The 17,153-nt window shown below is 37.0% G+C and overlaps 1 protein-coding gene across 6 annotated transcripts in view; it reads left to right on the top strand.

Annotated features, from left to right (window-relative positions):
- Positions 1–941: 941 nt before the first annotated feature.
- Positions 942–17,153, top strand: part of LOC120523597 — a 61,480-nt gene continuing 45,268 nt past the window's right edge. For 2 of the 6 annotated variants that reach the window (XM_039745036.1, XM_039745035.1), the window contains exon 1: positions 16,524–17,087. In XM_039745036.1, coding sequence (XP_039600970.1) covers positions 16,973–17,087 — 115 coding nt within the window. In that variant the 5' untranslated portion in view covers positions 16,524–16,972. Of the gene's footprint in view, positions 1,066–1,351; positions 1,704–1,771; positions 1,993–5,521; positions 5,692–16,523; positions 17,088–17,153 lie in introns of those variants that run through there. The other 4 variants (XM_039745039.1, XM_039745038.1, XM_039745040.1 and 1 more) reach the window with 4 other exon arrangements.

The following is a 17,153-nucleotide window of genomic DNA, read 5'->3' as shown; positions in this document are numbered from 1 at the left end:
GGTTAACCAGAGACTGTAAACTGTGATTGTGTCCCAGTGTTTTGTATAGACAAACTGCTGCCACCAGCAAATCTCGATTGAATAAAGTTTTAAATATGTATGTATGATGATTATGAGTGAGTGGTGAAATGCAGATTTTCAGTTAATAATACTTCTGTGCTCCACCAGCTTAAACAGTGACTCCTAAGACTCATTTACCTAGCCACAAAGAAATACAATTCTTGAACAAACTAGTTAAATAAAATTCAAGACATTGTAGATCCTTTATGAACTTTGCTTTTATTTTTTTTTTTATCAGTTTAATTAGCTATATGCATATTGAGACTGTCTGTAATACCTCCAATCCAGTGTTACAGTATTATATGGCTTGAGTCCACTTTACCATCTAGAATGCAATGCACTGTTTCGAGTTTTTAACCATCCATAACTGAATAACGCACAATCTAAGCATGCACGTTATCTCTCTGTATTCACTTATTTTTTACACTGACAGTTGATGCGACATATTTAGTGAAAAACAGTGCCTCGGCTGTGAAACCTCGGTACTCAACCTTACGTGTGGTATTCCAGTCCGTAACCCACTAGGCCCTTTTGCCTAAAAGAATTTTGGAACTTTTCTGTTCTGGGCAACTTTTTATTGGAATGCTGTACTATGTGCGGGAGAAGGTCGACGTTTAAATTGCTCCTGCTACCATAAAAAGAAAGGGTGTTTTATTTTGAACAACATTTACAAAATACGCCCATGCAAGTACAATGTACTAGTTGTGCGTTTTGCAGATTGACCTGAACTGTTGGGTCTCTTTTTTTAATAACACAGTTGGTTTCAAGTCCTGCTTCATACTAACACTCAATAGAGGTGCAGCCTGGGGAACGCTATTTGCATAGCGTCCAGGGCGCAGCTGCAGCGCAAAACGGCACGATCACAGCACAAAGAAGCAGGCGTCTTCCGTTTCGTCACATGCACAACGCCTGGATCAAACGGGGGACAGTCGTCGACGGGAGGAGAACTGTGTGGACTTCCAATTGCCGAGCACGCACGCACCAGCTCGTCCATGGCTGCCACCGGTAACCGCGTTTCTTTTTTTGAGCATCGACTTTGTTGCGTTGCGAGCTCACGTTCCTGTAAGAGGACGTTCTTTCTAAATTGCTAAAACACTGGAAAACAAACAAGGCACTTTACCCTTGTTGTTTGCTGCGAACAGCAGAAACGGCTTGCCGTAGCACTCTGCGTTCTGATTGGGCGACTCGTCTACGCCGTTCCGAGCCCATCCCGTTTTTGACCTGTTTGGATGATCGACCATTGGTCACAGAGAATGCCAATCACTTTGCCGTCCTTCTTAATTTCAGCCTTAGGACGAAAGTGCCTGAGATTGCATTTCTAAGAAAAGCCATGAAATTTGTTATTTGTTACAAATGGGTCAACGAACAGCCTGAAATTAGCAATGTTCACTTTTAATGGGATAGAGGTGCTTGTTTTGTGCCGTTCCTGTGCTTAATATCTAATATAAAAGGCACTGTGACGTGGGAGTTTAAATGTACGACTGATAATTCTAAGACGGCGTTTCGCATACTGGGGAAACGGCGTTGCTTAGGCTCGCCTTTTCGCCTCTTGGAAATTCTGGTTTTGAAAATGTATTAAACTAGGTAATCTGTTGCCTGTTAGGAATTTGAAGAAAATGAAACAGAAAGAACGCGGCCGCATGGTACGGAACACAATGTAACTTTTATGTGGCGTTTTGTGGAAGCGTCTGTCCTCTGACGCACGTTTTGTCTCGCATGCATTTGCAGCGCAGTCTGAAGGCTTTTGTTACACGAGCGAGTCGTTATGCAGATTATTTCTCAGGCATTGCTGCTGCGCTAAAAGTTCATTGAAACCACATTTGCTAATGTTTTAAAAACTGTATCCATTTTCACGTATTTGCTTGCGTTACTTAAAAGTAACGTAAAGTTTTCACAGTTTATGCAGTGATGGGGAGTGTTGCTTTCAGGCACGTGAGTACTAATATTTTATTTTGGGACTATATATAGTTCCATTTAAAGTTGTGTTTTGGTAAACCATCTCTTGTTACATGGCAGTGTTTCGGATATTTCAAACATTGTTCTCGAGTAACCCGTGGTTGTTATTTAGAGCCTTTACTAATAATAAACACAAAACATAGGGTTTTATTTAAAGTGTTTAACTCTTTTGACAGGTTTAAGGTTTCGGATGTTTCTTTTATTGTTGTTAAGTAACCATTAGGCTGATTATTTCGTGCCTTTAATAATTCAAACACTAAACACCTAAGGTTACACCTGCATTAAAACGTCGTGCAGTTTCGGATAATCCAATGAAACATCAATTGAATGTTTAACATGCGTTGTCCATAGAAAATTCACAGTAACTTTGCTCTTATTTATAAGCAGCGATTAATTGTGCAAGGCGTCATTATTCTAGGTGCTATATGATATGCAGGCTGAGATTCCCCAAAAGAGTATTTTGTCTTAAGGCTTTGTAAATGTAAAGATTTGTTTGTTTTTGGTTACTAAAGCAGTGTTTCTGCATTAACCTTCTGAAATAAATACCACTCTACTTTACTGTGATGCGACTGGTCCTGTTTTTGATGTTTTCTTTTCAATAGTGCATTGTTCTTAGGCTGTCTCTTCCCAATGATGCACGTTTTTGGTCCTTTGGCAAAAGATGGTCCAGTATGAAAGAGAGTACATATATGCCCTCAGATGGATTGGTGCTGCTGCCAAGGTCACTTAATGCCATGTGCCTAGTTTTTCCCTGTGTGGTTCCAGGCTCCAGCTAACCTGAAGAGAACTAAGTAGTTTTGATAAGGGATGGATTGATCATGTGGTGACGTTTATGTATTTATTCAGTCTTGTTTTGTTTTAATTGTAGTGTTCAATATGTACTGCACTGAATTTATTAATGAGAAGTGCAGTACATACCAATTTGAGGTTTTGGTTTTTATAGGCTTCCCCTTGATCCTTTGAGACTTTAAATCTCCATTAAGTGGGTTTAGTGAATTCATAGGCTTTTGTTTTATTCAATTTACTTGAACATTCTCACAATGGCTTTTATTTATTTTTTTTATCACCTAAAGAACATGTGTTAGGTTAAGTGGCGATTCTAAATTTGACCCAAATGAGTATGTAAACCTTCTCTGAACTAGCAGTACGTTCCGAAATAGTTTCTACAATGACTCTTGATGTATTCTGACTCCCTGTGAGCCATACTTGGAATAAGCAAGTCTTGGAAATTGTTGTGCTTTAGTGTAATCATGTGTTAATTGGATAATGGTTAACTTTCAATCAATCTGTGAACAATTTAATGTGCAATTTAAAAATAGACATGCTCATGTGATTCTGTTAAACCTCCTTCACATATGTGGTAAATATTAAATGTTGATATCTTGAATAATTTTGAGTTTTTCAGTGTTTTTTGTCATCCATGCTGGATACTGTATGATAGCTGTTCTAAGCCAAAGAACCAAGATGCTTTCACATGAAAACATTACCTTCTGTTAATAGATGCAATATAAAATATTTACAAAATCAAATATTCCTGAAAATGTTTTTTTTGGTTCACACACTAAAGGCAAAAAATTTGTTAGACAAGAGCAGTCCCGGCACAATCCTCAACAACCAAGCCTTTTATCAAAGTTAATCCAGGTGGAATAGTTCTTGAATACAAAAGGAGAAAACCAGATATTCAGCAGTTAGAGAAATCCATCCATCTCATACAAGCATGATGTGTTAAAGAAAACTGAGTCCATCCTGGTAGTGTCTGGTAGAAGGCAAAAGACTACTCTCTGAATGGAGTGTAAAAGAAATCACAGGGAAGTTTTATGTAAAACAATATATACCTGTTTTAATTGGAGAGCCCAACAAACAGAACTAGCTCCAGATGGATGTCGAAGCTTTTCACTGCAGCCAGCTGGTTCCTTCAATTTAATTCATTTCAGCTTATCATGCTGAAAGTACACAAAGAGCTGGATGCATAAAATATGAACATTTATGGAGTAGTAGCTTCTTTAAAGGCATTTATGCCTATGGTCTTTTGTTTCTAAAGAATAAAAGACATCTGAATTAAGATAAGACTTTTTTTTTTTAGCATATTATGTAATGTATTCGATTCTGTTGTGAGTTTTGGGGTGACAGAATGCAGTTAAAAACACCAGCATATAAGAGAGGTTGTTATTTTGTTTAGTTTTTAAAAAAAGAATTGCAATATCTGAAGTGTATTTTAAGAGAATCTCCTACAGCACCTTGCCTTGGCATATTTTGCCAGAATATGTTATGAAAGTGTTTTTCACCCCCAAGATTTGTGTGTAGTGTTCGTAAACAGCTGATCTAAAGTGTACAAACCTCATTTCAGAAAGTATTTCCTTAGACTTGTTCATTCTAGTTTGCAATAATATACCTAATTTTCACTATAGATGTACTACTCCACACTCAGCAGCCTATATGTAAGTTTTCTGCAGGGAGCGCTTCTGGTAGAAGATTTTGCTTTCATGTCCAATTCCGTTTTAGTGCAGTTGTTTTCTGTTCATGGCTGTAGTTACTGTGGCCATTTAGAAGCAGTACAGAGCAGTTTAGATGAAGACAGAAGATGCCAATTGTAAAACAAAACATGGACTGCTTTTAATATTATACTCTTTTGTGTGTATTATGTTTCTCATAGCACTAAAGGTAAAGTTCAAATATGTCTTTGTTAATAATTTGGGTTAAGAGCTGCATGACAATTTTTGACAAGATACTTTTTTTTTATACCATTACTAAGTTTATAAAATTTTCTCAGTCTTTATTGGTCTTCTCTTTGGTTTCCTGTATGTTTGTATTTGTTAATCAATTCTTATTTATATTGAATTATTCTTGTTTTTATCTATCTCTTGTAACTTTTTTTCATTGACATCTCATAAAACACTATGCGCTTCATCCTATGTATGAAAATGGGCTATAGAAATACATGTTGTAAATCTGATATTTATTTTTTCTTTTTCTTTTAATTTATCAAGTGTCAAATTAGTATGAAGATCTGTTTTGCCTTGGATTTTCCAAGTAGTTTAACCAGAATCTTATATAGTATTTTAGCAGTTGCAAAAATTTCACAATAAGCGTATAAGCAACCTTAAGCACTGTCTAATCACTCTGAGGGATGAACATTTAGTAGCCATGTTTATAGAATGTTACAAGGTAGTGTGAGAGTTCTCTTAATTGCTAGTGTAAATAATGTTGGTCTGCACTTTTCCTGAAGGAAGTTAGGTTCATGGAGTTATTTTTTTTAAATTTACATTTGAAGGGAACTATTACTTTCAGATTTTTGTTATGGGCGTCTTGCTTTTAATTGGATTTTTTCTGTTATATTGTATTTTCAGGTTTGTATATTTTAGTTCCTAGCAGTGTTTGTTTCATAAAGTATACAGTATAAATTTAGCAAGTATATTTGTGTTTTACACCTAGAGTGATTTTTTTTTTTCTCTTTTCTCTCTTCATCATGCTTTTGATTCTGCGTTTTACTTCTTTAATGTTTCAGATAGCTAACCCATTTCTCACATATGGCATTGAAGTAGGTAGTGCTTCCGAGTATTCAGTGTCCGTTCACCTTTCACCTGTCTGCTCAGGTCTTTGTTGCCATTATTTGGATACAATTGGTGGAGCAAGCTTAATGGAACAAGTGAACTAAATTAAAATGACTGATAAAAGGTAAGACAAAAAATACAAACCTTTGTAACTTGTTCTTTTACAAAAGTTATTTTCAACCTTCAGTATCTATCAGACTTTAGAATAATAAGATGGTGCTGCTTAATTATAAAAGGACAGCTGTTAAATATCAATTATTTAGAAAGAAAATATGCCACAGGATTCCTCAAAACCAAATGTCATTGCATTACAAAAAATATCCATATAACAAGAATGAATGGTCTCAACATGATGCAGGTTTTGTTGTTGTTCTGCTATTTCATGTAAATACACTAGCTGGGGAAGACATTAAAAAAAGCTGAAGTAGTGTTCACAGATAAGCAGCCCCTTATAGAACCTAATAAGATTTTTTTTTTCCTTTGAGAGATTTAGGGTAGAAATGTTGCAGGCCACAAAACTGTTCAGTAATCATGCTAAGGCCATTCATGTCAGTAGACCTCTGAATCCATGTCACACATCTTTAAAGAAAAGTTGGATACTGGTGTTATTTTGGAATAGGTGATAAAGTGGAAAGTTCATATAATGTACTGTACATATTATACTTGAACTACAATGTCCTATGCCATAAAGAAGTTAATATGCATAGCTTTAAATTTTTATGTATTTTGAATAATAGTGTAATAGGTTTAATCTTTTCATAACCATATTCAGGAACTGTACTGTATTTTGTTGCTACCAATAAAATATGCATCAGATCTGACAAATCTAAAGACCCAATGGCTACTTAATTTGATAGAGCTATCTTGTATTGGATAAGAATCCCTTTTGGTTTCAGAACAGGATAACTGAGGCATTGATTAAGCAAGATGCTTAAAGCTTTCATTAGGCTTTTACTTCACGCTGACTAGTACCATGAAGTTCCTATAAAATTCTTGTTTGGCCATGAGTACCTTGTCTCAGTGCTTGTAGATTGAGATATAGGGATGGCACAAGCCATTAGAGCAATTTGAAGTCAGTTCTTTGATGTGATGTGCACTTGATGAGATGACATGTTAGCTGGCTGGACGTATCCATATCAAAAAAGGTAGAGTTGGGGTGCATGGTGCTAATATAGATTTGATATGGAACATTAGTGTTTTAAAGAAGTATTGATTTAATTCTTTGTTCTGTGTCTAATTCAATGTGATATAATTCAAAAAAGGAATACAATTAAAAAAAAACCAAACAAAAAAAAAAACATTTTGGCTGTAAAATGGTATACATGGTCAGCAATAATGCTTTGGTATTTCAGTAATGCACAGTTGTAATTAAGAGGACTAATATGTGAGACAAAAACATTCCCCACACCATTACACTGCCACCACCAGCCTGTACCAGCGACTCAATTCAAAATCTAAACAGTTTAGATGCGACTATTTGCATGTCAAAGCAGAAATTAAAATACAGTACAGTCGACCATTGACATACAACCGGCCTGACATGCGAACAACTTGATTTACGACCAAAATTTTTGATTTGATTTACGACCAACATCTTGCGTTACGACCCGAATGCGGTCACGTGTGTCCGTTTGTGCGATTGTAAACAAACAGCCGAGAGCGCTCGTAAGCATCAGTCGGAGCCCAGATACATGTGTTTGTGGACGTAATTTCGGTCAGTGCAGTGATTTATCTATATATAGATAGATAGATATATATAGAGATAGATATAGAGATATATATATATTGTTAAGGGATGTTAGCTAGCGGGCTGGCGCGGCACATGATGATGTCATCAGGCTGAGTCAGCACCGGCTTGCTTTGGAGTGTATTATTACAGCAGTTAACAACACGACCAGCTTTGAAACGAGTGCTCGACTACTGTCATTATTAACTTGAGAAACAGCGATCACAATCGAAACGAAGAAGGAAATTATGGAAATATGAGAGTGGCGTTCGTGACTGATCTCGCTAATATGTACAGCATGTCGAAATCCACCATCTCGACAATTTTACAAAGGAAAGATTTGCATAAGGAGGCTCCTTCTAAACAATAACCACCTTCCGTTTCATTCTCCTCCTCTTCCCTTCCTGCAGCCCAAAGATGTCAAATTAAATGGTGAGTACAGTATGAAATCGTTTCTGGTAGGCTAGGCACTTTTTCTAACTTTTTGGTTAGTACATTAGAAAAATTATTGGTGTTTTGGTAAATTATGCACATTATACAACCCATTTTTATTATGAAAAGATTAAGTAAATGTTGCTGTGGGAGGTTCGGAGCGCATTATGGGTATTTCTATTATTTCTTATGGGAAAAATAGTCTTGACTTACAACCAACTTGAGTTACAACCAGCCCTCGCAAACGAATTGAGTTCGTAAGTCAAGGGTCCATGGTATATCAGACCTAATGAAATATTTTCATTCTTTAACTGTCCAGTTATGTTGACCATATTCCCAGTGTGATCTCTTCTTTCTGTTAGCTGAGAAGGTACAGCTGATGTGGTCTTCTACCGCTGTAGCCCATCTTCAGCAAGGCCTGATATATTTTGCGTTCAGAGCTGTCCTTCTGCACACAACTGTAACAAAGACCTGTTACTTGAGTATTTATAGTCTTTCTGTTAGCACAAATGAGTTCTCATCTGGGCTGTTTCATTCACAAGGTTTTTCTTAAGCAGAACTTCTTCTCTGTTGAGGTTTTTGTGTGTTTCACGATTTTCTGTTAACTACAAAGACTGTAGTGTATGAAAATCGTTGTGGTGTTTCTTGAAGTTGTAGACATTGCCATGTCATTTTAATGCTTGTTAATCCTGCTGACTATTTGATGTGCACGCTATACAGGGCGGTCCATATTTATGTATATGATTGAAAAGCTGTTACTGTTAGGAAACTACCAATGTTATTATCAAGTAAAATAATGGAATGTGAACATTAAGAACCTTAAATGTTTTTTCATCCCCTGTTCTCCATGGAATGGTCCACCAATGCACCATCCAGATCGATTACACGCCTAAAGAAGAGCCCAACTTTGAAAGGCATTCGCCACAAGAGTTGACATCGGTACACACACTCCTGGGCCTACCTGTTCCCTTCGCTTGCAAAACAATACTGCTGATGTTGAATTTTGTGTTTATTTTTCTGATGGTTAGCAGACTAGGGCCACTGCCTCCAAACTCGACTGCTGTCCTCTTTCACCCCTGCATAGTTGTTTGTTGCGGAGTATAAACACACACAATGTACGTGCTGTTCTAGTGACAATCAATTTGCCACCATTCAGTATTTGAACACAGCAGGGGTTGCGCGGTCCAGCACATTGTTACTCCCATCCTCGGGCTACACAGTGATGCCATTTTCGATACTTTTCACGCAGTACTTTAAATGCTACGGCCTTTGAAACATCATATACTGTACATAAATATGGGCCATCTTGTATATTGAGTTATGGCCCATTATTGCTTGTTTGTCAAACTAATTGGTAGCAAAAATATACACTGATTTATACATGATGCAAAGTAACTTGTTGCCAAACTCTAGGATTCAAATACTAGCCCAGGAACTGACAGTGTGAATTTTATGAAGCCTCTCTTTGTCTTCCCATTTTTTGCTGGGTGTTTAGGTTTGTAAAAACATTGTAAATACTATACATCCAAGCTAGTTTGCTTGATGACTTTATATTGGCCCTCCAATAGTTTGTGGCAATTATGTTGAGAAGATAGGGTATGGTTCACAGAAACATTAATGGATGGATGATAATATAATTACAGTATGTTCCCTAGAAAGCACTTACGCATTCAACAGGACAGTTTTTTGGAGGAGTTATTTTCAGTTGCTCTTTACAAGGTGTATTAAGTAAATAAAAGAACAACTATTTGGAAAAGGTAAGCTCTAGAACATATGTTCTCACACAGGGAAATAACCTTGAACTATGCCAAGTTGCAGTGAAAAGGGTGCTTTGAGAAAACTCTATTACTGATGGTGGTTATCCAATGCATAATTAAATATGGCTAGCCAAAATTTTCTCTTGAGGTACACAGTGGTGTAGTGGTTAGCATTTCTGACTCAATGTTCAGTTTCTGTGTCTGTAGATTAAACATTCTGCCCACATCTAGAAGGGTTTTTTTCTTCCACATGATCAAATATGTTTGAGTTAGTTGGCTTCTCCAAACTGGCTTACTATAGTTGTGTGTTATAAATTGGCATCCCATTCAGAGTTTTCTGCCTTGCATGATATACTACAGGAATAGGCTTCAGCCCCCATGATGCTGTGGCTACCATAAAAATGTGAATAAATGGATGATAAAACCTACCAGGTTTATTTCTGCAACCAGTGGGAGGACCAGAAAGTGATAGAAAGTTATTTAACAACAGTTTGTAGAAAGTGTAATTTTTATCAAGAAACTTTGTTCAGGAAAATAAGAGTAGTTCATAGCTGAATCTATATTTGTTCCATTAGTGACATAGTTTATAGATGCTGCTGAAGTGATCATCTATAAGAATACAGCTTATGAAGAAGTAGTTCTTTGGTGCCCTCAAATGTGGGTCTCTCTTACTTTTTCATTAGTTTAGAAAACATGATTTGTTTCTTTTAAGTCTAAACTGCACTGTGTTAGCTGAGCACATACTCTGATTGCAGCTGTAGCACAGATATGTCATAGTACACTGTTCATGTAAGCAATTATAAATTACTAATGACACTGCAATGTCACACTACTTTAATTCTGCCTCCATGGAGTTCAGGAAATATCAGGGATGCACGGTTTTATTTCTGTTTTCCAAACATTTTCTTTTTACGAAGTTTAGTCAAGAGCTATGAGTTGATTCTTGATATTGTCCACAAATGCAGAGCTTTGAGTACTTCAAATGATTTTAGGTAGGGTAAAATAAATGCAGCAAGTGATAAAGCAACCAGGACATAGTAAGGATTTATCCGTTTTCAGTTGCAAAATTTTGGCTTATGTGGTGTATTGAAGTAAGAAATGGCTAATGCAGGCAAAATGCAAAACGGATAGTGAGAGTGAAATATTAGTGCAAGGTTTTGTTGGACACCAGATGATGAATAAAAATGAAAAAATGGAGTAGAGAGGGGGCGATAGGTGGTTATGTGAAGATATGTACTGTTGTAAACAGTGTGACCAAAGATAAATGGGATGGAGAAGATCATAAAAAGCATGGCATATGACCTTGCCTCTAAGAAAACCAAAAACTGTGGAAATTGTAGGAGAAAAATTAGTGGTACACCCACCAACCTGGGTAGAGATAGTTGCTGCTCACCTGCTGGCAGTAAAATGGATGATTTACTGAAGTTTCATGTATGCTCTCTTTTTTTTTTTTTTTTTTCCTCCCCTTTTCTAATGCATTATTTCAGTGCTGGGCTAACTTATGATTCGAAATTGGCCCTGTGTGGTTGTGGGTATGAGTGTGTTCAGTGATAGGCTGGTTCCTTATCCAAGGTTCCTGCCTTGTGCTCGATGCTTCCAGGACTAGCTCTGATCCCCAACCACCCTAAAATATATTAGGTGGTTTTAAGAATGTTGTTTTATGTTATATTACTTAAATTATTTTAAAGAAATAAAAAAGGTAAAGCCAGACTAATTTTAATATTTAAACAATAGAAAGTAAGGGCTTTGTGAAAACTCAGCAGTTGAGTAGCAACAAGATGTAGTATAGGCCGCTTATAATCCTTAGAATGTGTGGGCCTTTCTTATTTCCGCATAACCTATCAGTGAGCTAAAAAAATCTGATTTAAAGCAAAGTTTAAATTGTATAGCTTTTTATCATAAAAAGTGCATTTGCCAAGTCATTATGTACTGAAGTTGAAAAACCCACAGCTGAGGTATTTAATTTCCTATATTTCATAAAAGTCAGTCTGCAAAATTCCCTGGGGCCTCATGTATAAACGGTGTGTACGCACAGAAATGTTGCATAAGAACTTTTCCACGTTCAAATCGCAATGTATAAAACCTACACTTGGCGTAAAGCCACGCACTTTTCCACGGTACCTCATGCCTTGTCGTACGCAAGTTCTCCACTCGGTTTTGCAGACTGGCGGCACCCAGCGTCAAAGCAGTGGTACTGTTCCTGTGTGATTACTCATTATTTTCATGACGCGGCTTTATAAATACACAGAAACTAACCGCATATTGTTTATTAGTGTAATGCATCTGATTGTAATTAACTCGTAACAATATAATGGTTCTGGGAACAGCCATAGTATTCCAAATACCATAACTGCTTTAGCGTTGTTACTCTCACTTCTTCTTCTTCTTCTTTCAGCTGCTCCCGTTAGGAGTTGCCACAGCGGATCATCTTTTTCCATATTACTCTCACTGCACGACTCGGAGTATTTATATCACTGTATCTGAGTGTGAATCACAGCAGCAGCTGATCGGAAAGAGAATTATCAGTATACAGCTTTAAGGACACGCTACCTCAGCCACTGCAAAACGTTTTAAAGCCTTTCCTGTATGGACCTCGCAGTTCAGAAACAGTTTCATCCCAAGAACTTTAAATGCACTCAATCAAGAGCTCCTTGTAGAACTGTTAGGACTTATAAGTACAATCACCTCACTGTAAACTTACACTACAGTTATGATATCGCACAACCTGGGCCACTTTATAAAGCGCGTATTTACTTATGATGCCGATATCATTTTTAAGGTGAAATGCAGCAAAATATGTTTGTTAAATTATACAGATAAAACTTTAACTTCATTTAAATAATCTATATTCTTCACTGGGAGTGTCGTGAAGGATAGAATAATTAAACATGTACTACGAAGATATTTCAATGTTCTTTAAACGTTTTGAAGAATCGGCGCTAAGCTTACAGATGGCTTAACGTCTATTACAGAGCTGATTGTGTGGCGATCGGTTACTTGGGGAAAGAAAAGCACTGACTGCAGTGACGGCTACGCCAATATATATTGAATATAAAACAGAAAGAGAAAATAACAACACCGCTAAAAACGCAGCGACAAATTTCGACAATAAATTATTTCATCGAAGTGAAACACATGTTTAATAACGTGCTTTAACTCCTATCATCATGAAAATGACATCACGTATACATCTCAGTATTTTAGTTATTCAGAGAGCTGTAATATTGCAAATGTAATGGACTCTGTGTCCAGTTGGAGGAAGAGAGCCAGTTTAAGAAGCAAGTATAGTGATTCACACACATAGAGCACATACGAGCAGAAGATCAAATACAAAACAAAGCATTTAACGTGCTACTTTAATTACGATGTGATTTGAGAAACTGGTTAATTAAACGATTTTAAGATGAAGTTTATAATGTTCTGCTAAATGACAAAGTAAACTACGTGATTAAAGTGGAAATGTCGAGATTGAAGTTGACATTTCGTGCTTTTTCCCCACCGTGTGCCTTTTTTCTCTGTACCCTAATAAACTTTCTTATGACACTCAGACAGTGGGCTTACAACTCTTCTTTTCACGGCAACTTTGATATGTGACTTCTTTTTTATTTCCGGCACTGTGCGATTTTGTGAATGTGAGCTTTCAAGTTTCTCCAACACGCTATGTCACTCGATCAACTTTCTTTTGTTGATTATACCACGGTTTATTTGAACAAATACAGTAGTATGTTTTTCCTTTGCCTCCACTTGGTATTCGTTGAAATTCTTATTTTCCCCGTGCTTTTCCCATTGTCTTTTCACAGAAGGCTGCGCTTAAGGGCGATTTATATTGATTTGCATATTCAAATAGGCGTAATTCTGGGAGGATTTGGGGCGTTACAAAATGCGCGTGCACAAGCGTTAGTTTTCACGCTGATCGGGATTTATGTAACGGAAGAACGTGGAAGTTGGAGTACGCACAGATTCCTGCATCTGGATTTTTCTGTGCGTAAGCACATTTCGGCTTTTGTGCTTACGCCATGTTATAGTGCGAGTTCTACGCACGGCGTTATACATGAGGCCCCTGGTCTTTCTCGATTCACATCATAGTTCAGAAACAGTCTCTAATATGAAAGGTTGCAGTCTGGTTTTAAGTACAATGTAAATATACATATAGCAGAGTTAACACACTAACATTCTTTAAATGGTTGGGGCGTTTTTTTACACATCATCATGACAGAAGCAGTGCTTTGTCTCCTGTTGTAAATAAAATCTGCCTTACTTTCCACTTTATATGAAATGTGCTTTATGTTGTGCCTATAGCCAATTCATCTGGGCTGGGCTGCTTTAATGAAAATTCCAACATTCTGAAATGTATAGTTTCAGGAAAGGGTGTTTACAGAAATTGGGCACATCCTCCATCCAACCATCCTCTTCTGTTTATCCGAGGTCGGGTCGCGGGGGTAGCAGCTTTAGTAGAGATGCCCAGACTTCCCTCTCTCCGGCCACTTCTTCCAGCTCTTCCGGGGGAATCCCGAGGCATTCCCAGGCCAGCCGGGAGACATAGAGTTGCGAGTTGGGCACATCCTGTTATTTAGTAAGTTCAGCAGGTGTATTTTACTTTGAGAATTTTTGTAAGATTGTATGTATTGAAGAAAATGGACACGTATTACTGTCAGTTCCTGATTTTTATTAGTTTATAATAGGTTTACAGTATTATTGTATTTTGTTCAAAATTTTCTTTAATTGTGAGAGTTCCTGCTTGATAACTAACAATTTTGTACCATTTTGAGACTTTTGGCTGTGTAATGTATTTCTAGTATTACGTGGCCAAGTAGTTACAACCACAGTTGCAGTAAAAAGAACATACTGTATTTGGCCTCGTTCAAGTTTATATTTCAGAGCTATTTTGTAACACATTTTCTGCAAAGAATATGGCAAAACATAAGTGCAATATAAATTTTAAAAATTGATGGCTAGAAGGTTAAACAGTGTCTATTCCAGTGTCTATTCCATCTTCAAGAAGATGGCCCTCAGCCAGTACTTCATTTTTCCAATATTATTCACCAAATGAGCATTTTATTCTGCTCCTATGCATAGAAAAATCAGAGTACTCCATTGTGCATCATCTGTTAGAGTTTATAGCACATTTCTACCACAATAGAATGAGGTTGGCGGCATGGTGGCGCAGTGGGTGATGGCGCAGTGGGTACTGCTGCTGCCTCGCAGTTAGGAGACCCAGGTTTGCTTCCCTGCGTGGAGTTTGCATATTCTCCCCATGTCTGTGTGGGTTTCCTCTGGGTACTCCGGTTCCTTCCCAATGTCCAAAGGCACGCAGTTAGGGGCATTGGTGATTCTAAATTGTCCCTAGTGTGTGCCTGGGGTGTGTGTGCCCTGCGGTGGGCTGGCGCGCTGCCCAGGGTTTGTTTCCTGCCTTGCGCCCCGTGTTGGCTGGGATTAGCTCCAGCAGACCCCCGTGACCATGTAGTTGGGATAAAGCGGGTTGGATAATGGATGGATGGATAGAAAGAGGTTTGTAAAATAAATCATATAGTCATACCTGTCATTCTGAGCTGAGCAATGAAATACACTATATCTATCTCTATATATCTGTCTTATGATTTTTAAAGCCATTTAAAATAACTTTGAATTGGTGACTCATAACCATTGTATACCCGTTGGATGTTATCTTGGGGAAGTAACAAAACTTCTGCAAGGACAGCCTGAAATTGGCCTAAGCCACCAATGTTTTATGGTAGTTTGGTTAGTTAACTGGAAACCATATTGAAAGGCTGACATTCATTGTAATCTGGTTATTTGGCCTTCTGTGGAATCATCTATACTCTTCAGTGACAAGTAACGATGTGAGTACTATTGTTAAAATAGAAAAGTAGTAGGCTAGATGTCTAACAGAAATATGAAAAAGAGTATATTTCTATTCATTTATAGTGTATAAACCCTTTTTATGTAATTACCAAATAAATGACCATTTACTAACATTAACATGTTTTATGGATAAGATTTTCTCACGTGGAACATCAAATGGGGCCATATGTAGACTTGAGGATGAATTTAGCATAGGTTTTAGGAAGAAGCAGATGATCATTGTATAATATTGTATCTTAATGTACACATAGTAAATTATTAATGATTAAAAAATAAGTTATGCTTAATAAATGCTATCTTTAATCAGATCCAAATATAATGTCAATGCCACATGCACTGTTGGGATTATTCAGGATTTTTTCTTTACAACTAATCTTTAAAGCTGCACTTGTAGGAAGACCTTTCAAACTGAGTTTGTAAAAAGTTAATTTTTCATTTGCCTTTATGTATGTTCATATCTATGAATGCCTTTATTTGCAGTTAATAGTATTGGTAGCATTACTATTGTCACATATACAGAGTACTATACAGTAAAAAGTTCACTGTTGTGCACCATGATAAAGAAGATTTTATTAAAATGCAAAGCTTAATTTTAAAATAAATCTCAAATCTGCTTACCAGAAATATTCCTTTATCCTCTTTCTATGTTCTAGGTCCCTGAAACCTTATTGAGAAAACCCCAACTATGTTTATATTTGGCAAATGAAACAGTATTTACCAGTCGGACCTTCCCCAATTAGCATACAGTATATAAAGAAGGTAGAGAAAGGCCAACTCCCATGACATCCTCCTTCTGAGCAAGTGAATAGAAAACATCCGCAATAAGAAAAAATAGAAGATGGCATGAATGCATCATCAGTTACAGACTGTATCACTACCACTTCCATACTATTCAAATCTATATTGCATGTGTTTTCCTATGTTACATTTTTATTTGGTGTACTGATGAACACTCCATTGTATTTAAGAACCTAATGGGAACTACAAATTTGGTGTTAGCTACTTCATTTTAAGCACTGCATTATGCTACTGTTAGCAGCTTGTGCCTCAATTTCAAAGCAGGATCATGAGCTAAGTCACTTGAATGTCTGGCTAGTTTGAGGGTTGAGAAACACCAACTCATAATTCTATTTTATGGCATATAGAGCAGCTCATTTCATTGCAATTGTAAAGCAACCAATGGTACTGAAAGCCGCTTGGTTTAAAAGTTGCCTCCTTTTTTATATGCTCATTATATTCCAAAGATGAGTACAACAAATTACTGGAGCTCCATATAGGTGTTATTTTACTGTTACTGGGTAAAGCTGACAGTGGATAAAATTGGGACCTCAAAAACCTGTTCATGATTAGACAGACACATTGCAGTCTTTTAATCTAACACTACTGAATATCACAAACTACTAATTAGAACCAGGCTTTCCAGAAACACTAAAAAAAATAGCAGTTGCTAAGCCTCAACTTAATAGACATAACTTAGACAATTCTACACTCGGTAACTATAGACCCATCTGGGTCTGTTTTAAACTGATTTAGGACATATTTAAATTGAAGTATTTTATTAGCTTGGGGGACCATGTACCAAAAACATATGATATTCATTATGGTGTACCATAGGATTCTCCCTGTATATGCTGCCATTTTCTAAAACTATTGCAAGGCATGGAGTCCACTTCTGTAGCTATGCTGATGATACTTGGGTATATATCTCTAGTGCCAGAGGATCCCCGTGCTGTACAGAAACTGGTGAGTTGTCTATCAAGTATCATGCTTTGGATGAATAGACTTGGTTTTTGATTGAATAAAGATATA

The sequence above is a fragment of the Polypterus senegalus genome, chromosome 2 (assembly GCF_016835505.1).
Source record: "Polypterus senegalus isolate Bchr_013 chromosome 2, ASM1683550v1, whole genome shotgun sequence".
NCBI lineage: Eukaryota > Metazoa > Chordata > Cladistia > Polypteriformes > Polypteridae > Polypterus > Polypterus senegalus.
The sequence above is the reverse complement of the archived record's forward strand: the minus strand, read 5'-3'. Positions and strand labels throughout refer to the sequence as shown.